Raw genomic sequence first — 24,637 nt, forward strand, 5'->3', positions numbered from 1 at the left:
CGATACCCATCCCTAATGGATAGCCAAGAAGGAAACATCATTCTTTCCATCTTAAGATGGGCCTATGAAAATATTTATAAACAGACAATCACAGAAAATTTTAATAAATCTTTCAATGGTACATATACACACAGATAAAATTCATTAAATTAGTCCCAATCTTGTGACATCATGAGTAAACACTTTGCTTTTTGAAAACATTTCTGATATTAACAATGCTGAATAAATGCAGGCTTAATTCCTTCTAATTCATCTAATTCAGATGTGCAAGGGAGACTACTAGCTGACATCAAGTATACTAACATAATGATCATCATAAATGAACTCAATAGTCTTAAGAGTAAAGACAATAATAATTTTTTTTTATGTTTCTATATGTTTATATGTATTAACATGATTATGGTAAATAATATTATTCCATATATTAGATCCATAACAAGGTCAGCTTGTTTGATAACCTTAACGATATACCTCTCTGTAAAACACACATTTAGACAATTACACAACAGCTCACTAACTTCAGTGAAAACTCTCAGAAAAAAAAAATCTAAAAATCACACTATCATAGCCAAAAATATAAATTACTTAAATGTGAAATCTGTGCTCAAAATACATGATGTTTGTGTGATAGGGTCATATAAATAAATAGACTACATACAAATGGTATGAACACATTGCTCCTCCTCTATATCTAAATACTCGTCCTATTGGAGTCAGATCTATCCATAGTTTACTCATTCTCACTGTATTTTACATTGCTTCTGAAGTAACTTGCGTAGGTAGAAAATTTTCTTTATAATCAGTAAAATAGAATCCTTACAATTTGAGTAATGCCCATTGGTTGAAGAGCTTTCAGATATTGTACATATACATTAAAAAAGTAAATATTGCTTACAATATTCTATTGATAGTATTACATTATACATTTATCACGTCTGAGAAGGGAAAGGTTTGGAATTTATCAATTTCAAGTTAAAACATTTTCCAAAGCTCTAACTGAAGTTACTCCGGTATGCCTGACTGATTGGAGGGGTAGAACCACTAAGATATATGGCTGGCCTGGAATGCTGCTTGGTGCTTAACTATTCTTCTGCTCCGGCTTGATGTTCATTACCTTACACACCCAATTCCCAATGTCCATGACTTCCTCCTCTGACCGTGTGACAAATGGGTGGCTCTGTAATAGACAGACAGACTGGTAAAGGTTTGGTTAACACACTAAGGTCACAGACAGACGACAGGTAAACATTTGGTTAAGACACAGAGGTCACAGACAGAGAGACAGGTAAAGGTTTAGTTACACATAGAGGTCACAGACACACAGACATGTAAAGGTTTGGTTAGCACATAGAGGTCACAGACAAACAGACATGTAAAGGTTTGGTTAGCACATAGAGGTCACAGACATACAGACAGACATGTAAAGGTTTGGTTAGCACACAGATGTCACAGACAGACAGACATGTAAAGGTTTGGTTAGCACACAGATGTCACAGACAGACAGACATGTAAAGGTTTGGTTAGCACATAGAGGTCACAGACACACAGACAGGTAAAGGTTTGGTTAGCACATAGAGGTCACAGACACACAGACAGACAGGTAAAGGTTTGGTTAGCACATAGAGGTCACAGACATACAGACAGACATGTAAAGGTTTGGTTAGCACATAGAGGTCACAGACAAACAGACATGTAAAGGTTTGGTTAGCACATAGAGGTCACAGACACACAGACAGACAGGTAAAGGTTTGGTTAGCACACAAAAGTCACAGACACACAGACAGACAGGTAAAGGTTTGGTTAGCACACAGAAGTCACAGACACACAGACAGACAGGTAAAGGTTTGGTTAGCACACAAAAGTCACAGACACACAGACAGACAGGTAAAGGTTTGGTTAGCACACAAAAGTCACAGACACACAGACAGACAGGTAAAGGTTTGGTTAGCACACAAAAGTCACAGACACACAGACAGACAGGTAAAGGTTTGGTTAGCACACAAAAGTCACAGACACACAGACAGACAGGTAAAGGTTTGGTTAGCACACAAAAGTCACAGACACACAGACAGACAGGTAAAGGTTTGGTTAGCACACAAAAGTCACAGACACACAGACAGACAGGTAAAGGTTTGGTTAGCACATAGAGGTCACAGACACACAGGTAAAGGTTTGGTTAGCACACAAAGGTCACAGACAGACAGGCAGATGTAACAGAAAGACAGATAAGTAGTGGTTTAATTAGCACACAGATGTTACATACAGCTAGACTGACATTACACAGCAGATAGATTAGTAATGGTTTATTTAGCAGTTACAGCATACAAAGGTCATAGACAGATATTAATTCCTTATGAGTTCTTTCACCATGTTTAACTGAAAATCATAGTTTACATGTATTGGTTCTATTACATTTTAGTACTCTTAAAAGGGATTTATCATATATAACTGGTTTTACATTTAAACTTACACTTTTGTACTGGAAGAGGAATACCGTATGTCATTGTAAAAGTTTTATGTGTAAAGTTGGCTTCCCAATTTATGATTGATCCTTGAGGATGTTACACATGAAATCTAGTCTTACCATTAATGATTGAAGATCTGCCCTGTCTGATGGCTTCTTCTTCAAACTGTTAAAAATAACATTAAGTGGTTAGAAAATGTACAATGAATATACGTATAAAATTAACATCATCGATAAGGTCATCATACGTTAATGTACCATAATTATCATACATGTTTTTATATGCTAAACAATTCGACTCACCATTTTTCAACAAAGTCTATGAATAGGTCTGAGAATTTTCCTTTGGGCAGTGTTGGGGGAGGCTATAAACAGTAAAAGATATCATCAAACGGTCTCCGAAAAGTTCTGTACACAGCATCAAATATCACAGCTCATTAATAGATTGTTATTTCATAGTAAAAATCAAAATTGAAGAAAATAATATCATTAAATGTTCACAATGAAATTCAATTAGGCTTTTGATTTTGAAATGTTACTGAAGCTGTCTTTTCTGAGCTGATTACAATTATTTCACTAGCGCTGTTAATCTGTGCAGCTTTACCGAAAGGCTGCTCTGTGTCTCTCATGCAAATAATTAATACCAGCATACAGTGCATCATGTAATCATGTTCCTTGTGAAAAGTTCATATGTTATACATCTGTATATATACGTGTATACATACACAACATGTACTATTCTTCTCAGTTAAATAAAGATTTGTGTGGGATATTATTTATAGATACATGTATGGTTACATACATATACTTTCCATGCCAAAATTACCTGTGGTAAATAGGGATGTCATTAAAAAATGCACTTAACAACATGTATAATTTAAAATCATACCAAAAGCACAATAAATAAACCAAGGGGAAAAACAACAAAAAGTATAATGTGACAAACAAAAATTGTTTTGTTTCAAAATCAGTATTTTAGAAAGTGCTTCGAAATACACACTTTGTGCTTTGCTTATATTTGTGAAAGAACAAACTGCTGTAAATAAATAAAAACTTCCAGTTAAATTAATGACTTTAGGAAATAAATGCTTAAAAGAACAAAATTACTCACTAAAACTACATGTGTAAAAAATTTGAAGCCAAAATAATTCTCTTATACCAAAAAAGAAAAAAAAATACTGTTTTTCATTTAAATTTTCCTCTGTATTATAATACTGTAGAAGAACTTTTTTTCGTGCGGTATTAATTTACGCTATGTACCCGGTCACAATCTTTCCGCGGAAATTTGTCCATGCGTACTTAATATAAATGTAAGGCATATAGTGACAGTTGAAGAAATCCGCGTAATTTTCTACCCGCAGATCAAACAGAAATTGATATTCCGTGGAATCATGACCCCCTGGAAAAAAGTACGTCTACAGTAAATTTATCCAATATGTCATGTCTTTCTTGATACATTTAAATTGTATTTATTTGATTCATTGAAAAGAAAATTATTCCAGTAAAGAAAAACTAATTGTGTGTGTGTTGTTTATCAGTTCCATGGCAAAAATACACAATTCTTCAAGAAAAGCATGTATAGACATTCAAAATTAAAAGTTTTGGTGCAGTTAAACAAAAAAAATGGGTAAACCATTGTTTGAGGAGCAACTTGACTTAAAAGGTTGATGCTTAGTACCAGATAATGTCATTTAAACTTGGAACATACCCACACTTACACTTCTCATTAAAACGTATTCCGTTTCTATCAAAGTAACACTGCATGTGGTATTATTAATTCTATGAACTACATTAGTTACAACATTAACAGATCTGACACAGAGATTGTTATTATTTACGTTATCAGTAAAACCACTTCAGACTGCTCTCCTACACATACCTCATTAACAATATAATCTAAAAGCTCAAAAATGGCCATCGGTCGAGGGCCGTCCGTGCCCGGCGGGCCAGGAAAGCTAAAACTATTTCTGTCTGAGCCTAAAATGCATAAAACAAGCACAGAATGATCACAAACTTAGAGTCAAGTCCACGTGTCACGTGGCAAGCAAAATAAAACATTACTGAAGCCATGTGGAATGAGGGGTGAGAAGCATGGCCACAACAGCATGACTGTCTGTAAAGGGGAGGTCACTCTGTTAGGGGAGGCTACCAAAAAAAGGAGACACAGATTATAAACAACCTGAAAGGTCTCTTCCTTGGCATTTTGCTTGATTTTAAAACCTTTCATTGTTATAAACTCATTTTTTGCAAAGTTTGTTTCTTCTATTTTGGGAAAGGGGGTAATGGAATGATAAACCTTAAAACAAAATAATGCACTGAAATAAAAAGAAAATTAAAATACATGTATATGAAAATGGAGAAATGTAACATAATGGAATGCACACATTATACAGATCAGCAGTTGGTATAAAGCTTCTGTACAGTTTGGTTTCTCTTGTTTAAAATAGCACTGTTACAATTCATATCTGGGAAACATAACTCACATTTTCCAGAAATCAAAACACACATATTGCTATTTGTAGGTGGCATTTTTACAATAAATGATACTGCTGCTGGATGATGGCTATTTTGAACAAGAGCACTGTGAGTTGTACTAAAGGCAGGCATACAAGAAGAGAGTCTCTCATGTTACCTCATTTACAATGTACTCAAGTAGCTCAAAGATGGCCATTGGTAAAGGACCATCACCCGTAAGAACCTGAAAATCTCCGGGACACCCTGAAAATAGCACACCACAGTCATACCGAGCAGTCAGGCAAGCAGGTGTGCTCTGTACAATCAAGGCCCTTTATATCAGATATACATGTAATTATTTACAAGATTTTCAAATCATGTACATTATATCAGTAGGCCATAATTGTTTTCTATTGAATGATGTAGAATGTTCAGACTTTTATGCAAATTAAGGTAACAAGATGAAATGATAGGTAACTGGGTAAAATAAAGATGAAATGTACAAGAATATTTGTCATATCTGATGCTTTACCATCCTTGGCCCTCACCCCTGTTCAATGTTCAAAAACAATGTAATTCATGCCATAATATATTTCAATTAAATATTTTCATGAATGCAAATTTACCTTTTCCATATCTTTTTCACAAAAAATTGATTTATTCAAATTGATTTGCTTAAATTGAAAAAAAAAAATGAATACACATTAATGAATAACAATAACAAAACTTAAAACAGTCAAATCATTTGTAACTTTGTATTACAGAAAATGTCTTACCCTTGAGGGGTTTGCCTGTTTTAGCGGCTTCCATGTGTTCTGCCATTGCGTTCTCCCCGAATATACTGGCCAGATCCTCGGGGGAGGGGGGAGGGATGGGGTACCGACCAATGGCCATCTCGACCAGCGACAGCCCCAGACTCCAGATGTCTGACTGTACCGAGTAGTGAGTACCTTGTAGTCGCTCCGGCTAAAACAACGTCAAGCAATGGTAAACTTAATTTCTGATTACTGCATCAAATAAAATTAATAATTTTTCCCTGGATAACAAGACAGAGGGGAAATTTAAAATACAAAAAGACCACTTGACCGATGAAAGACAGTTCACTCAAATAATAAATTTTGACACTAAGAGACAATAAGTACACATAAATGTGTGAAATAAAGCTCTTTTAAATACAATCAACATAAAGCAGTTGTTCTGTGTTTGAAATTTGTACTTACCGACATGTAGGACCTTGTTCCGACGAAGGAATTGGCCATGGAATCAATCAGTTGTCCACTAACTCCAAAATCACATATTTTTATTTCACCCCTTGAATTTACTAATATATTGGAAGGTTTTACATCTGTAATTCAGAAGACATATATATCATTAATATAATATGTTTTAGCTTCAATGATGATTCAATAATTTGACCAATATTGGTGACTTTTCTCCAACATGGCCATGGTCTAGGCAGGGTACATGTCTAGAGGAGATAATTTATCAACATTTTATTCCTAAATACATGTATTGTAAAAATTTGATACCCCATTGTGGCCTCTCCCTATTCCCTCCCAGGGTCATGATTTGACAAATTTGAATCTACACTGTGTATTGAGTTTCACATATTAAAGTTTCATATTTTCTGGCCCAGTGGTTCTTGAGAAGAACATTTTTGAAAACCAATTTTCATGAATTCTTAATTATCTCCCATTTAATGAGGAAATGGCTCTTTGCTTGAACAAACTTAATTCCCTTCACCTAAGAATACTTTGTGGCAAGTTTGGTTCAAACTTGTCCAATGGTTCTGAAGAAGTCAAAAACATTAAAAGTTTACAGAAGACAAATGAGGGACAACATTCTTTGATCAAAAACTCTCACTTGAACCTTTGCCTAAGATGAGCTAAAAACCTAACAGTATAATAGATTAATACCATGTTGTGGCCAAGTAATAAAATGCCTCCAGTATGGTATGAACTGAAGCAGACACTAGATAACCTAATTTATAAAATATTTCAGAATTATAGGGAACAAAGGTTACATTTAATTTGTACTGTAGCATGTCTAAAAACCATACGGGATATTAGATTTAAATACGCTGCAATTTAATCTGTAAATGCCTGTAGCCATTTTTTATTTTTCTGGTGCAAAAAATCAATTTATCACAAAAATGATTGCTCTGTTCATTTAATATCTATCTTTGTGCAAGCTTTGATGCTTTCTCAAAGATATCTTTATTCTTTATATGAAACCTACCTCTGTGCATGATTTGATGTTTTTCTCTAAGATAGCTTAATCCTTTTAGAACCTGCAAGATTGAAAAATTAGCACGCAGATATTACATTCCATAAATCACATCTTATAATCTTAAGTCTGTCTTCTAACAGTAAATTTTCTTTGCCAGTGCAATAACTGTTCTCAATATTCCTAAATGCGTGGCTCCATTATAAAACTGTCCCACTCACCGCCACAGTTAATTTTCCTAGAATTGGTTCGGGAATCCGTCCAGCTTTCTTTAGTATCAGATCTAATGATCCTCCATCCTACAATAGAATAAATTTTACAACCATAGGTATCACAACAGGGAAATTAGCAGTATCTGTTGCTATATTAAACAAGAGTAACTCAAGAATCTTTTTCATTATGACACTATAACTAGTGAATCCAAGTAAATATAGACTTCTATTAATATTCCTTTAGAAATACCACAAAAACATGAATTATGGGCTATATATAATTTCACTATCTTTAATATCATTCTTAAATTTATGATTAAGTGGAGAAAAATGCAGGAGAAATTCAAACATTTTTTTCCATTATTATTTTTTGGTTCTATATCTATTGGTGTACCGGATAAGTATATCTTGATTGCTTAAATCATTTAAATTATTATCATTCTAAAAAAATCAATTAGGTACAGCCAAACCCCATTATCTCAATCTTGTTGGGATTGAACAAAAACTCCGAGATGTCTGAGAATTCTAAGTACTAGTTAGGATAAAAATAAATGGAAAAGTATTTGGGGCTTCCAACATTGTTGTGTATGGTAATGCAACTGTATTCTGGATATGACACCTTAACCAAGGTAATTGCTGGAAATCCTTAAAATATCTCAAATATCATATTGTGACATCAATGAAATGTTTGTGATACTTTTTAAGCCCTTGGAATTAATGCATTTTATCACTTATTGGGAAATTTTATTGTATGATGTTTTTAAGGAAATAAATACTTAAGATGAATAAAAATTTATCTTTCACTTAGTTATTCAGAACTATATGAATCAGAGAATTGATCATTATAATAAAGTTTAACCCAAGATTCTTCATAAATTTTATTCATTTCATTCAAATTTCCAAACCTAAACATGTTTGTAGTTTGTAAATTATGGCACTGAACATAGGCAGTTCATTTTTGGGAAAAAGGGAGGGGTTTTGTAAGCTATAATTATATAATGCGGCAATGCTAAAGTATTAAAAAATAAATCTGATGTATAGTTGTCCCATATCTTACCATATACTCCATACAGATACTGATTTCTCCCTCGCTGTAGAACGCCCCATAGAACCCCACAATAAACGGAGAGTTACACTCATGTAGGACTTTAAGTTCTCGGATAATCTGCTTGCGGACCGCTGGCTTGATTTCTAAATGGATTAGCTGAAATAATTACAGAGAAAAGTTAAAATTTATATGTTACTACATTATAAATGTGTTTATTACAAGGTCAATACAAAGAGGAATGTGTTCTGTACTCAAAATGTAAAAACAATGATGTTAAATACTCAAGATTTACTTATTTAGAAATGTATATATACATCCTGGTACTTGAGCGAACATTTCTCATTGTTTCTACTTAGTATTTTACGTGCTTAGTACAGTTAATCTGTTTGATAAAACATTTTTTTTATAAGTACAAGCACCATTTAAAGTTATCTAAGTGACACAGGCATTTTCAATGATCATATACATGTGAATTTCAGACAAGGTCAAATTCAGTAAAGTAAATTTGCACATATTTTCAGAATCATTTATCTTCAAACTATTAAGAGTCAGAATGTACAATGGAGGAGGAGTTCTGTTCCCCAAAAATACACTGGATTGTTTTGGGTTCTTTTTCGGTTTGTTTGTTTGCATGGAAATCTACACAATGTCACTTGTTGTCCTAAGAGATCTACACCTGTATCAGGTTTTATCAACTTCCTTTACCCACAGCTTCAATTATTCCAGAGTGCACAATACATGAACACTATGACATGTTTACAACTGGTGACATATCAATGTAATTTAAGCAGCATGTAGGAGGTCCCTATTCTCCACACATGCTGGAAATCTATATGGCATTTAAAATATGTAATCGTGGGCCTCCAGATTTAAATGCCATCTGAATGAGGGACACAAATTGTTTAAATTCTTCTGACAATCAATGAAAGGTAGCAGTTTGTAGCGGTTCTCAATATTCCTAAGTATATTTAGAACTCAAAGAGCTTTTATTAGACATCTATTCTAGATCTGTAATAAAGAAGAGGATAAATATGGAAGCATTGATTTTCAGACAAGAGGCTTGGGTACTTAGGATAGGACTCGATATTTTAACAATCAGTACGCTCTAAGAAAGATCTGCACATGCTTCCTGTATAAATAATGCAGCAGACTGAACAAAGCTTGTGTTAATGTAATTGTAACACACTAATTAGTACTGTCAACAGAAGCATAACAAAACTAAGCAATCAATAGCAGCAACTGCAGGGTGTATATTTCAATATTGACTGCATGACAGTGCATGTGAAAGTCAGCTAAATAACCATAGGTCATTCAGGTTCTTATGAAAATATCATAACAGTTCTATGCTTATAAATATTCGTCATCCATTGAACCATTTTATGTAATCATATTCTAGATTTGTGTTTTGTTGTGCATATGTTTTATTTTTATAAACAATCACCGACCTTCACCTTAGTCCTTTTATGACTAGGCATTTGCATAATTTATTTTGTTTATATCCCTCATTTTTGGCAAGGGAAAGGAGGGGGGGGGGCTTATTTCTAAAATCATTTCATTCTCTCTTATACTTTGAATGACATGAGACATTACATTGAATGCAATATACTATTCAAACCCTCTAAAATGATTTCCAGATATTTTTTATAAATATACATAAACTTATGAAGAAGGGAAACTTTATTTTTCTTGTGATATAAGATGCTTGTTTGAATACCTTTCTGGCCATGATGATCCCGGAGGGCTTGTGAATGACCTTCATGACCACACCCCCATTTCCTGCCCCGAGTTCCCCCAGCTTCTCAAAGTCGTTTTCCTGGGTCAGCTCTCCTACTTGTTGTTTCTGGGTCAGGAATGTTTCCAGTCTTTCTCTCTGTTGTTCATTGATGTCCATTTCTTTCACTCTCTGTTGTAAATCCTGTAGGTCTATCCCACTGATCTCATTGTTAGGTTTACTAGGAAAAAAGAAACATTTATGCAAACAGAATGACATACTTATAGATACAACATTCACAAATTACATATACCTCATCAGTCTCTTAATTTTTTAAAACTCTTTTTAAAGGGGGGGGGGGGGGATTACAGTTAATTAATTCTGTTAGCAGGGATTGGGCCAAATATGGGCCCCATTCCCAATTGCAAAACCTCTCCCTTTTTCCCAAAAATGAACTGCCTATGTTCAATTTTTGAAAGAAGAAGAACTCAAGAAGGTAACCTGAACATATTTCACAAAATACAAACGTGTTTAGGTTTGGAAATTTGAATGAAATGAACAGAATTTTGAAGAATCTTGGGTAAAACTTTTTTTATAATGATCAATTCTCTGATTCATAGTTCTGAATAACTAAGTAAAAGATCAAGTTTTATTCATCTTAAGTATTTATTTCTCGAAAAACATCATACAATAAAATTTCCCAATAAGTGATAAAATGTCGTAAAATTCCCAATTCCAAGGGCCTGGGCCCCATTCCCAAAAGTGAGTGGAAAATCCCTGGTTAGACTACTACAGTACTGTAGTTGTTTGTTTTAACCTCCTGGTTATGTATAATGTACGGTATAATTTTTCTAACCCAGATCTGAATATTCCAGAATTTGGTTTTATATTAAATAGTTTAATATACTTCCTCATGTTCCTTAACAAAGGAACATGTACTGTTAAAGTTATGTGTACCGGTAACTCTGAGTGATACTTCTATTTTGCATTCTAATTCTAGTATAAAGGCATAAATATCAGTTCCAACTGCTCATACCCTTGAATAATATCTGGGCATCAACAATATTGAATGGGAAATAATTTTTCAATATTTTGCTGAATTTTTCCTATTCCGTTTTCTGATTTTTCTGGCCAATTTTATTGAACAGGTGGTATCCAGTGTGAACTGTATTTTCTTGTTAAGTGCAAAATAGCACTTACAGTTTTTATATACTGATTAACACAAAAAAAAGTATGATATCTTAGCATGAAATTGAAAATCATGTACACCCAATTTGTAACATTTCAACATTTATATTCATTTCTTATAAAATTTTAATGGATTCTAATAAACACTTTATTTATCTCGTTTATTTACTACAAATGAGAAACACTTGTGAGACTCTATCAATCGTTTACAAAGGTGGCATCTATCTAAAGTATGAGTACATAAATTTAATCTATTTCATTCTTACCATAAGTTGACTTATATTCTTAGTTTATCAATCTGTCGAATTATTATGTTTTTTCAAATATTATTAAATTTTAATGCTTTATCAAATAATCTACACCACTTAGTATTTAATTTTATCCTTATACATTTTCCAATTTAGAATAGAAACAAAATTTGTATTTCAAAAATATGAAGATGCAGGTCTTTCTATGACAAAATATTTCACTACACTCTTTCAATGGTCGAATTGCTTCCGAACACACAATTTGATATAGTTGCAGCATTTAACAGGTTGGGACCAATCACCCAAATGGGATATAATAGCCCGTTTGGGATATAATATCCCAAATGGGCTATAAATTTACAGTGCAAAAATTGAAAATTTTTATTTTTGCAATAAATATCATAAATCCGCATCAGAACACTTAAAAATGAATAATTTTTGGTAAGCAAGTTTTTCTGCAACCCTACTGTTTTTAAGATTGATCCCCAAGAGGTTAAGGAACTTCCGAGGGATCAATCTCCTAAACAATAGGCATACAGGAAAACTTGTCAACCTTTTTAAGTGTTCAGATGCGGATTTATGATATTTATTGCCAAAATAAAAATTTTCAAATTTTTACACTGTAAATTTATAGCCCATTTGAGATATTATATCCCAAACGGACTATTATATCCCATTTGGGCGATTGGTCCCAACCTGTTTAATAATTTAAAGGTTATCAGAACTAAGACAGTCTAGTATTGCATTTGATAATTTAATCTAGACAAAAAAAAGCTACAATTTTATGTAACTGTTATATGCGCATAAAAAAAAGTCATAAAAGGAATATATGTTTTAATCAATTGTAATAATCTTGCGGCATGGTCGATCATCTCAAGGCCATGGAAAAATTCAGAAACATGCGGTATATGTATAGTTCTACTTCGTTTTCCTTCCCTACAATACAAAGTGAAAGTAACCCAGCTTGAGAACATGCAGCTGTGTAAAATACATACTCGAGTTGATCCCCTGCAGCAGGGCCAGGTGCTGGCGGCGTGGTTTCTCCCCCCGGGAGAGTCAGTCCCTTCATGTTCTTCTTCATCTTTGATGTGGTAGAAAAACTCACTCTTATCTAAATGTGTTCATTAAATCAGGAATGTGGTAAAGAGCGGAAAACAGCGCACCTACACTAACATTTTGACATATCGGCTCCTAATTTTTATTCTCATAATATAACCGGAAGTGACGTACTTGAAATGCTAACACATTCAAAGTAAGGTAAACCAAACATTTCCGATTTGAGTTGTCTGCCCCTCCAGCACATTTTCCTATTAAATATCAGTATCTAATTTTGTGAACATTTACATTTTTTGTATTTACGTTGCATGAATGTAAACACGTTTTCTCAAAGCGGTGTTAAAAAAACTGAAAAATTCTATTATCAGCTTCATGCATCTTATAAAATACTATAAAAAATCTTTTACTTGTGAAATAAAAAGTATTATGAAAATTTTAATAACCTCTTTCCAGTGACATAGAATTTGTGTACAATATCCCAGCAAAAAAATAGCTGGGGTTGCTAATACATTATACATTAATTTATAATTTATGGATGTAAAGATAATATTTTTGAAGCCTTATCAAAATTAATCGTTATATTTTCATTAATTTTAATCTTAATTATGTTCGAGCCTAAATCGATGGACCAAATCGATTAGTGTGTAGAATGAGTGTAATTATTAAATATTTATTAAGTAATTAATACCAGTGTAATGTAATTATCGAGACTCTCAATCTTGATGGTGATCAAGACGCTTGCCTTGTCTCTAAATTACAGTCTCAAGATAAGATTTTACATTTTGTCATGGAGACCTTCCTTATTATATATAAAGAAGAAAAAACTGAATCAAAGACTATGAAATTCATGCAATCGAGGACAAATTCTAGCTTCAAAAGTATCAAAGTAAAAAAAAAAAATCTTGTTCCGACGATTTCATAAGGTAAGCGCTTTAATTCCATTTGAAATCTAAACAATCATATTATGTTTCTTCTATAGTTCTTTAAAAAACTATATATTTCCCCATGTAATATATGATATAATTGTTTTTATTGGTTCATATGTGGATGTATTTTTAATTTGTTTTATTTTCTGTTAAATTATAAAATCTGACATATTGATAAAATTATCTTATAATGATATTTTTTATGGTTTATATATACCAGTGTGTATGTATATTTAATTAATCTCTTAACAATTAATTTTGTGTTTTCTTCAGATTGATTTGAAAAATGTGTCAACATTGTGAGACAGAAGACATCATGGAAGTGAGGGAAGAGGGGCTACGTCATGTCGAAGGGTGTTCGAATCCTGAAACTCCAAACTTCCGGATCCCAGCTGGTTCCTCCATTTCGAGGATCGTTGATGGCTGTGAAGAAGATTCACTGCCCTACATCACTGCCATTGACAACTTCAATTTCAGTCCACCGCTGGCATCTTCAACATTCCTCAACACCAGAAGCAAGCACAGCCGTCTAAGAACCCCTCCTTTGGCCTCCTCCACATTCATCAGCACCAGTAGCAGACACAGTCGTCTTAGAACCCCTCCTGTGGCCTCATCAACTATGATCCACTCTTCAACCATGATCCGCTCATCCGAAACATCGGAAGACTCCGGGTGTGGAAAGAGTATCAGTTTGTCCCGGGAACACAAAGTCCATTCCAGTGTGTCACGTGAGCATCGCCGCAGGTCAACGGGAATGTTCCGCACGAGTACCAGGAACGACCTTACGTCAACAGACCGCGACCAGCGACCTGGAAATGCTTCACTAGAGACCAAGTCCAAGAAGAAATTGTTTCCAAAAGACATTAAAAGCGCAGAGTGTCCAAGAAAAGAACCCAAAGAAAGTGTGATTACGAGGAAGATGAAAAAAAGACTTGTAAAGAAATTTTTGTCATTTAGTGAAAGTGCAAACCGATCGGACCTCTGCACCATTGCATGCTTATGATGAGTGAAGAAATTCGACAGAAAATAGTGCTTTTATCTTCATATAAAACAACATTGCGATATTTATATATCAATTGACAATGTGTTAAAACTTGTGCTAAATTATCATTAATTTAAAAATAAAACTTTCAAACAATACCAAAATATCTTTTTAATTGTATCATTGTATGAACATCCAGGGACCTATATATATAGACAGGTCCTTAATTGGAACATCCAAAAAGATTTTAGTACTTAAATATTGTGATAAGAATAGGAACAAACACAATAATGAATCAATGTAACAGATCTGAAAACTCAGACGTGGCTAGCTTAACATTTTTTTCCCCAATGATGCATTGTTGCATACCTTGGATGTTTTCAACTAGTGCATTTTACAGTGCCTACAGCATATCCCCCCCCCCCCACACACACACACACATCCTCTCACACCACCCTGGACACTACGTTTCTACTTAGTACTATCAGATAACAACACTTTGAAGATGCAAATTATACTTTGATTATTTTACTTCTATACAATTCAAGCACGCTATTCAGATATCGACATTTTATGTCAAAATATAAATCCGGAAAAACGAACTCCACCTTCTGTAAATTATGTTACTTCCTTTTCCGGCCATTTTAGGGTACACAAACATGATTCTTAATATTCACGAAGAAATCTGCATCTATCTCACGAATAGACTATACAAATACAAATTTTGCTTAAAGTATACGCTTCTGCAATTTATTATCTTCAACACAGTATATAATTTAGTGGTACTGGTTGTACCTGTTTTAGAATAAAACTGAAAGTCCGATCAGACCCACCTGATTGAAAACTCTTTTTCTGTTTGTGTAGACATGCGATTTCTCGTTTCACAAGTCTGAAATAGCTCTAAAGATGTTTCAAAGAGGAAGTTTTGTACTGTTTAATATGACAAGTCTGAGGACATGATTTTTTTTTTAAATTCTGTTGGTTAATCATTTGCGAAGAGAAATTGTCGAGACTTGTATATAGTCAAGTATAGATGGCACAGTTGTCAAAATTAAGCGTTTCAGCTCACTGTCACATGATCTGAAATGAAATTGTTTTGAAAATACACATTTTAACAGGTCGGGCAAACTTGCCTTATATAGTAACTTGCATTTCCTTTCACACTATGGTAATGAAAGCCAGAAAGGAAATGTTCTTGTGTAGATAGGGATATTCTCTTCAAGATTAAAATTAAGATCAGAAATTTCTTGAAATAATATTTATGTCTGGAAAGCATGCTTAACGTTTTAAATGCTCTGCTAATCATCTGATTTGTGTTCTTCAGGGAGTGAAAAATGGTTCGATACGCCACTGAACCAGATAACCCAACCAAATGTAAGAATTTAGTTTTTGTGAGACAATACTTTCTTAAAATAAATTTTGGCAATGGGAGTAATAATTTGACGTTTAATTCTTTTGTTCCAGCGGCCAAGGCTAGGGGATCTTACCTTCGTGTCCATTTCAAGGTAAGGCTGTAACGGGAGTTTTATCTTTAAAATTTTCAGTATTTATCAAACTTCATTAACACTGCTGCAATTGCATGTCAAAATATACAGATAAAGCATCAGTCTCTTTGTTGGGGAGAAAGACTTGGAACTCATTCATTGTAAATCTTGTTTAATGTTGAGCTGATTTTACATGATTTAGAACACAAGGGAAACAGCACAAGCCATCAAACGTATGCATGTGAAGAGAGCAACAAAATATCTGAAGAATGTAATGGCTAAAAAGGAAGTGGTTCCTTTCCGCAGATTTAGCGGTGGAGTTGGTCGCTGTGCTCAGGTAAAGGCAGTCAAGATCAGATCACATACAGGTCATAATGGTGGGGTATTTTGTCTCTTGTAGTGTATATTTAATTTTTCCATTACCTTGTGATGCAAGGAGTCAAGGACATCTAAATAAATATTTACAATATTATAGTGATGAAATGATTACTGTTAACAGTAGCTTGTCAATTGTTTGGATATCTTTGGTGCTACTAATTGATTACTAAATAAAGATTGTGGATGTCGCTGACAAAGAGGGTTTTATACTTGAAAATTTAATTCCCATAAACAGACTTGTCGAAATTTTTTAATCACTGTCAGACATTTGGTCTGACAAAGTCGAATGTTCTGTCGGACCAGTCAAACTTTTGTCAGACCAGATGCTTGTACCTTATTTTGATGCTGAGAAAGTCAAATGAATAACAGCTCCAAAATGCCCCTTATTATTTTCAATAGCCTTCAATCTAACAAGTTTCCTTTCTTGGGATAGAGAGTCTTTAACATAGACATAAATGACATGTTTTATGACTGTTAAAACAAATTTACTTGGCTGTCGTCAACACGCCGTGTATGCGGCCATTTTTTCTGTGTCTGTGACCTTTAACTTAAAGATCCCGACCTTTATTAAATTTGCATTACGCTCAAGTATTTTTCAAACGGTCATCTGGACCGACATTTGCTTAAATGTTGTCGGTCCAGACAAATTTTTACCGGCCTTGCCGACAAGTCTGCCATAAATATAAGCAACTACAAACTTAATTATGAAATTGTTTATTATCCAAAATGCTGGTAAATTTTATTTTTTTAATACAATTTCTTAAATTTTCAATGTATACTTGAAATATTGCTTAGTCATTGTTTCTTACATGAGAAGTATTGAGTAAAGCATGAAAATGACTTGAAGACTGTGTTCATTGCACAACTATATCAGTTATAAGATATTCATCTTGTTACAGAGCAGATCTTTTTTCTCTGGATTTTCTGCACTCTGTTTGTCTAATTTCCTTTTTCCTTACATCTCAGGCTAAAGCCTTCAAACATCCCCAAGGTCGTTGGCCAAAGAAGAGTGCTGAATTTCTATTGCAACTTTTGAAGAATGCTGAGAGTAATGCTGAGTACAAGGTAATTAACTCTTATACATTACTAGGTCAAATTAATGAGGTGGCTTTGAAATGAAAGTTTTAGTAATTCCCGAATAAAATTGTGCCCTCATTCTATCAATTCTAAGAAAATTGTGCCTACAGTCATAAATGAAAAATGTTAAAAATAAAATAAAATCTGGTTGAGATGTTTTTTCACTGAGACAAAAGCAAAATATATTTTCTGATCAAAGCTGTTGTCTATCTGTTTACAATTTTTAGCTCACCTGAGTCGAAGGCTCAAGTGAGCTTTTCTGATCACATTTTGTCCGTCGTCCGTCCGTCCGTCTGTCCATCTGTAAACTTTTCACATTTTCGACTTCTTCTCAAGAATCACTGGGCCAATTTTGACCAAACTTGGTACAAAGCATCCTTGGGTGAAGAGGAATTTAAATTGTTAAAATGAAGGGACATATCCCCTCACAAGGGGAGATAATCAAGAAAAGACAAAAATAGGGTGGGGTCATTAAAAAATCTTCTTCTCAAGAACCACTGTGCCAGAAAAGCTGAAACTTATGTGAAAGCATCCTAGGGTAGTGTAGATATTAAATTGTTCAAATCATGACCCCCGGGGGAAGGGCAGCGCCACAATGGGGAATCAAAGTTTTACATAGAAATATATAGGAAAAATCTTGGAAAATCTTCTTCTCAAGAACTACTGGGCCAGAAAAGCTGAAACTTATGTGAAAGCATCCTAGGGTAGTGTAGATATTAAATTGTTCAAATCATGACCCCCGGGGGAAGGGTGGGGCCACAATGGGGAATCAAAGTTTTACATAGAAATATATAGGAAAAATCTTGGAAAATCTTCTTCTCAAGAACTACTGGGCCAGAAAAGCTGCTGAAACTTATGTTGAAGCATCATAGGGTAGTGTAGATATTAAATTGTTCAAATCATGACCCCCGGGGGAAGGGCGGGGCCACAATGGGGAATCAAAGTTTTACATAGAAATATATAGGAAAAATCTTGGAAAATCTTCTTCTCAAGAACTACTGGGCCAGAAAAGCTGAAACTTATGTGGAGGCATCCTGGGATAGTGTAGTGATTCCCCATTGTGACCCCCGGGGGAAGGGTGGGGCCACAATGGGGAATCAAAGTTTTACATAGAAATATATAGGAAAAATCTTGGAAAATCTTCTTCTCAAGAACCACTGGGCCAGAAAAGTTGAAACTTATGTGGAAGCATTCTTGGGTAGTGTAGATTTTAAATTGTTCAAATCATGACCCCCGGGGAAAGAACGAGGCCACAATGGGGAATCAAAGTTTTACATAGAAATATATAAGAAAAATCTTGGAAAATCTTCTTCTCAAGAACCACTGGGCCAGAAAAGCTGAAACTTATGTGGAAGCATCCTGGTATAGTGTAGATTCTAAATTAAATCATGACCCCTGGGGGAAGGGTGGGGCCACAATTGGTAATCAAAGTTTTACATAGAAATATATTGGAAAAATCTTTGAAAAACTTCTTCTCAAGAACCACCGGGCCAGAAAAGTTGAAACTTATGTGGAAGCATTCTTGGGTAATGTAGATTTTAAATTGTTCAAATCGTGACCCCCAGGGGAAGGGTGGGGCCGGGGAATTTAAGTTTTACACAAAAATATGTAGGAAAAATCTTGAAAAATCTTTTTCTCAAGAACCACTGGGCCAGAAAAGCTGAAACTTATTTGCACATGGAAGGATCCTGGGGTAGTTGATTTCAAAATGTCTTAATTATGATCAGTGGGGTAGGGTGGGGATACATAATGTATTACAAGGGGGAAATCTGGTAAAGAACAGAATGGTCAAAGCTTCTCAGGTGAGCGATGTGGCCCATGGGCCTCTTGTACTTTTTGTCTTTACTCTATGAAATAGAGTGGGAAAATTTGACAAGACTATTGGGACAGAAAAGATAATGTAAAACAATAATTCTCGTATGGATTCAAGTTCAAATATCCTGTGACTACTACTTCATTTATCAGCATTCATATGATGATAATTCCTGGGACGTAATTCTGATTCCTGATTGTTCATTTATCTGATGCTTGCTGATCTTCCTAAAGTTTATTAAGAAATAAAAAAAGAAATAAAAGCAATTTTTCACATCATAAATATCAAGGGTTTATTTTGTTTAGGATTTTTTTTAGCACTTAATTTTATATGCCCCACATGTCTGACAATAGAACTTGTAAAATTCATTATTAATAACTTAATATTAATAATATTATTGATTTATAGACTTTAAGTCAAAAATTACATGTAGGTAAACTAAGGTTTCCTTAGGGCAATAGACAGGGGAAGTTTTTTTTTTTTTAGAAAAGGTCGGTTTCACTGCTATAAGATTGTTTTCCAAAATATTGCCCCTTGGAGGAAACAAAAGGTGTTTAAAGCTTCATATTAATGGTACTAGTAGATCAGTACTAGTCACTTGTATATTAATGGAGGGGGTTCTTAGGACAATGAAAGCAAGGTCGATAAACCTTTTAAATACACGATACAATAAATACTAGATACATTGTACGTATTGGTCAAAGTACATGTACCTATGCATGTGTAGATAATTTTTAGCTAACTTAAACACCCAATTTTATGTTAACGCCCCCAAAATCTACCTGATTCAAGATCAATAATTTACCGCCTGTCAATCATTAAAAAAACAATAGCTTCTGATTTGATTGACAGATAATCTACCTGTGCTACCTGACAATCTGAGTTTGCATGTTTTGAAAACAATTGCCTTGTCGCACGCCAAACTCTTTCATGTACCCGCCTTGTCTATACACGCGGGTTAGAAAACTCCATACGTTTGAATTTTATTTCAAAAAATAATTGAAAGTACTTAAATTATTTAAACATGGACATCATAAAATATTTCTTTTCTATCTTCACTTCTGTTTGTTACTTGTAAGTGTTATATCGTCCACGAAACCTGTAGAAAAAAGACCGTCCACAGAAACCGGCTCAGTTTGCCGTAATTGGACGTCCGACAATTAAAATTATTTTTTAAGAAATGGGATGTAAGAAAAATATTCAGCATTATCGGCATATAGTTTAAAAAGATGTTTTATTTTGTACAAAGGCTACAATCTGCACGATGTAGTACAGAAATTTATGTCAGAATTAATGCTCGAATTTCCTCTAGCGTCTGTCTATATTCATAATGAAAAGGTGAAGATAATTTATAGTGATCGATTCTGAAGAGAAATCTTTCTAACGATAAAAATTTGTTAACACACGAACAATCGAAAATATTGAATATTTTGGAAATTGTTGGCCAGAAAATTATTATTTTTTAAATCCGATTGTTCACATGCACGACGGAGAAATGGATTAATTTTTTTTTTTTTTTTTTTAATTTCAATATTCAGACTCTTTTTATTATGGTGATTTCTTTCATTGAAGATTAAAAAAATAAAAATGTTATTTCTTTGTAATTTTTACTCATGATTTCTTCTTTGATTTAACGAAAACATTTTATAAAACGATATATCTTTATATTTTTTTCCTTCAAAACATTACGATATGAATGTGGTCAGTGTATTTACAAAATAAAGTTCATATTAAAATAATTATTTTGCCTAGTTTCACTCAAAACTACACACAAAACACGACATGTTGACCCTGATTACCAAACACAGACTTCCTGTGTACTGCTACGTGTATATAGATTTTTGACATCTTGGGTATTTGGGGTCTCCAGGTAAATAACATTACTGGAACTTTGACCACTCCCCCTTCTCAGGTAACCGTACGGTAAAAAAATTGGGTCTTTAAGAATGTCAAATAATTTGTGATTTTTACAATTGCTTTGTGATTATTAACAATTTAACATACAGGGTGTTTCATAATATATGTAGTATATAAATTTGATTTTTAATATTAACCTGCTCCCATAGTATATACTTCTTTTGATTACTGGGGATTGAGTGGGGAAATTTGTCTTAAAAAAATTGAGGTATACTGATTCCAACTAAAATTCATATATTGCATGTACTCAAGAAGTGCAAGTCAGCGTCTTCATGTTTTGATCAGATTTTCATCAAAGATTCGTTTGGTTGTAGTCTGGATTATTTTGAGAGCATTGTGGCTTAAGAAAACGTTATTGAAATACATTTATTGCAAAAAAAAAAAAAAAAGACCGAAGAAGATATATATGTAAATATTAGGTCTTGAATGCTACAAAATGATATTAGATGCATAATGCACAACCTCGATCACTTTACATTTCTGTTCATCAGCATTCATATGATGATAACTAGAAATGGGACGTAATTCTGATTCCTGATTATAAACTTATCTGATGCTTGCTGATGTTAATGCTACAAGGTTCATTATTAGTGCTGTGCGATATTACCGGTTAACCGGTGTATCCCGATTTTGTTCTTCACAATACGTATCGCGGTATTTTTTTGTGAATACCGGTTCGGGTTCGATATGCTATAAATTGTTACAAAAGAGTTAATTGCCCTTTTCAAGGTAAAATATGGTGGCAACCGACGTGAAGTGTGATCAGAAACCAGAGACATGTCTCTTTCAGAAACGACACGACGACAATTGTTACATGAAACCCCTTCATGTTAAAGCTGAATCTGAGTATTACAACTTATTTGAATTCAACAAGTTTTGCCACAAAAAAAACATATCTTGCCGCTTGCGCCGACATAACGCGATCAGGCAATTGGAATATCAACTCGAGAATACATGTAAATTGAGTTTGTGTTTTCATTTAACCTTGAAGAAAAGCAAAAAATTATTAAATATTTATATCGTGATATATTGCAATACAAAATATAATATTGCAATATATCGCGATACTATTTTTCCGTCGCGATACCCAGCTCTATTCATTATATGAATAAATTTTTACTTTGCAGTATTTGATTTATTTCATTATGTCTAATGTTAAAATGTTTCAGGGATTGGATACCGATCACTTGGTGATTGAACACATTATGGTGAATGCTGCACCCAAAATGAGGAGGAGGACATACCGTGCTCATGGTCGAATCAATCGTAAGTACACCTTGTAGCATTTCATTTGTCCTGTTATGAGGTCAATCAATGACGTACCAATTAAACACAAAATATTGTTAAATTACCATGATAAAAATGATTGTACATCTGACTTTTCAACTGCTTGAGAGGGATTTCAATTAATTACTTAAGAATGTGGTACCTCTAAGATTACAACCTACACCATTAATTTTCATGAAGGCTGCAAGATTTAAAATATTATTTTGGCTTGCAAAGTGACATTTTGTGTTGAAGTTGTAGATTGTTTCATTTAAAAGAATGTAAATATTTATAAACTACTCCCTGCTTTGTAATTGCAGCTTACATGAGCAGTCCCTGCCACATTGAGCTTATCCTGGCCGAGCGGGAGCAAGCTGTTCCACGACCAGGTGCCACTGATGATGAACCAGTGAAGAAGAAAGTTTCTCAAAAGAAACTTAAAAGACAGAAAATGATGATGAGGGATTAAATAAATTATTGTTCACTGGTGTTTTATCTTCTTTTTTATGATGTGAATTGCTCGGGAATTTGGAACAGTTAGAAAAAAGAATGTTGGACATAGGTTTTTTATGCAGTACATAAATATTGAAGTGTACGATAAAATATAGGGATAACATTCATTAAATATGTTTTAAACACAGAGAGCCAACACTGATCTCTGAAAATGCAAGCAAGATGAGGAGCCATGGGAATGCAAGGTCACTCCTATGCTCCTTGTCATTTGATAAAAAAATAATTTGTATAAAAGACCTCTACCTTGCACCTGGCAATGGATTATATTTGCAGTTGTATTGACCTTGGAATATGCTAACTGTTGACCTGTATTGTAACATCAACTTGTTCAACAATAGTCTGCGTCAACTTGGAAATTTTGTGACATAGAGCTTGCTTTTGTATATACCAGTTCAAACTAGGAGAAGTAAATAAAAAAGGTAATGGTACAAGGGAAGTTTGTTATTACATTTATATCAGTAGTTTATAATGGCAATGCTTGTAGCAAAAGATCAAGATGTAAAGTAAATGTGCTTGCCTCCGAAGTATGTCTCATTCTGAGTTAAATTGGATGTATTGAATGATTTAAATATTGTTCATTGATAAAACATTATTTCTAGATGTCGAATTGAAGGTCATAGCAAGAGACGTTCTTATTTTAATGTTGAAGTATATGTTCTGCTTCTAATGATACAAAAATCCAGACCTGCCAAGTGACCCGCATTCGGTGGGTCACACCCGCAAAATTGACCTCTCACCCCCCACTCTTAATGACCCGCGGCGTGTCATAGTTTTCACCCGCAAAATCGATCATCCAAATTTTTTGACCCAATATTAATAAAGCATGTTTGTCCCCACAAGAAAGATCTGAAAATTCATCCTAAAATTTCCGATTTGTGTTTTATAAATCAGGATATGAACATCTTGTTTATTCAATGCACACAGATTAGTATCTTTGTTTGCCGAGGTGTTAAAAAAACTGTTAATTAGCCACAGGAAATCACTTCACGCTTGATCGCAGACTGACACAGCTGTACAGGTAAATAATATGCCTGGAGCATTTAGGGGATTTTACGCAACCGTTTGAAGGGGTATATGCATGATGAACCACATAGATTTAGAGGTTAATTAAATATTTTATTAAAAACAGAAATTAATTAATTAAATACAATGATATGATAAACATTGGGATCGTTTTTTTAAAAACGAAAGTAAAAAAAACGAAACTACAAAGCATAACTGATGATAACAGCTGATTTTATTAGCTCTCGTATATTGAAATTATTGTTAAGTGTAGTGGTTAAAAGAAAATGATATTAATTAAGATAAAGCAAAAGAGTCTAAAGTGAAGTATATTGAATTTCTCCCCCCCCCCCTCCCAAAATGTACTAAGTATTGTACATTGTGTTTCTTTGTTAAATGGCTATGACAAGGGAATACCCACTTGTCAGTCACATCATGACTCTAACGATTTTAAGTTTTGTTTGGGGTGTTAGGTATTCTTCATAATTTATTTTGTAGTATTTGATTCATTTAATTTTTTTTTTTGTGTGGTATAAAATTAATAATAGGAAATTAGATGGCACATATTTCTTACCACCACCCCCTGCAGCAGCAATTTTTCAATATTAATCTTTCAATGTACAATTTTCTGATTGTGTAATATGTTGAAAATTAATCATTGTAGAATCTAAT

General features: G+C 33.8%; 2 protein-coding genes across 5 annotated transcripts; one reads left to right on the forward strand and one right to left on the reverse strand.

Moving 5' to 3' along the window:
* Positions 1-92: 92 nt before the first annotated feature.
* Positions 93-12,800, reverse strand: LOC134264921 (dual specificity mitogen-activated protein kinase kinase 1-like). 4 transcript variants are annotated; one of them, XM_062747175.1, is made up of 12 exons: positions 12,547-12,800; positions 10,119-10,356; positions 8,414-8,560; positions 7,366-7,443; positions 7,157-7,208; positions 6,139-6,263; positions 5,695-5,884; positions 5,451-5,468; positions 5,097-5,182; positions 2,768-2,829; positions 2,585-2,630; positions 93-1,177 (listed from the first exon to the last, which is right to left on the reverse strand). In XM_062747175.1, the coding sequence occupies exons 1-12, from the start codon at positions 12,630-12,632 to the stop codon at positions 1,079-1,081; spliced, it is 1,227 nt and encodes a 408-aa protein (XP_062603159.1). In that variant the 5' UTR covers positions 12,633-12,800; the 3' UTR covers positions 93-1,078. The 4 variants fall into 4 exon arrangements, 3 of the variants coding, with proteins under 3 accessions (XP_062603159.1, XP_062603168.1, XP_062603163.1); XM_062747184.1 differs by lacking the exon at positions 5,451-5,468; XM_062747179.1 differs by lacking the exons at positions 5,097-5,182; positions 5,451-5,468 and adding an exon at positions 4,344-4,441 and having other exon boundaries at positions 12,547-12,799.
* A 2,968-nt stretch (positions 12,801-15,768) lies between these two features.
* Positions 15,769-22,939, forward strand: LOC134264949 (large ribosomal subunit protein uL22-like). Its single transcript, XM_062747191.1, has 6 exons — positions 15,769-15,889; positions 15,980-16,020; positions 16,202-16,336; positions 17,344-17,442; positions 22,354-22,450; positions 22,771-22,939. Exons 1-6 carry the CDS (start codon positions 15,850-15,852, stop codon positions 22,917-22,919), a joined length of 561 nt encoding a protein of 186 aa, XP_062603175.1. The 5' UTR covers positions 15,769-15,849; the 3' UTR covers positions 22,920-22,939.
* Positions 22,940-24,637: the final 1,698 nt, after the last annotated feature.

This window comes from Saccostrea cucullata, unplaced genomic scaffold (genome assembly GCF_032062105.1).
Source record: "Saccostrea cucullata isolate Sc308-1 unplaced genomic scaffold, CSIRO_AGI_Scuc_v1 ctg3737, whole genome shotgun sequence".
Classification (NCBI taxonomy): domain Eukaryota; kingdom Metazoa; phylum Mollusca; class Bivalvia; order Ostreida; family Ostreidae; genus Saccostrea; species Saccostrea cuccullata.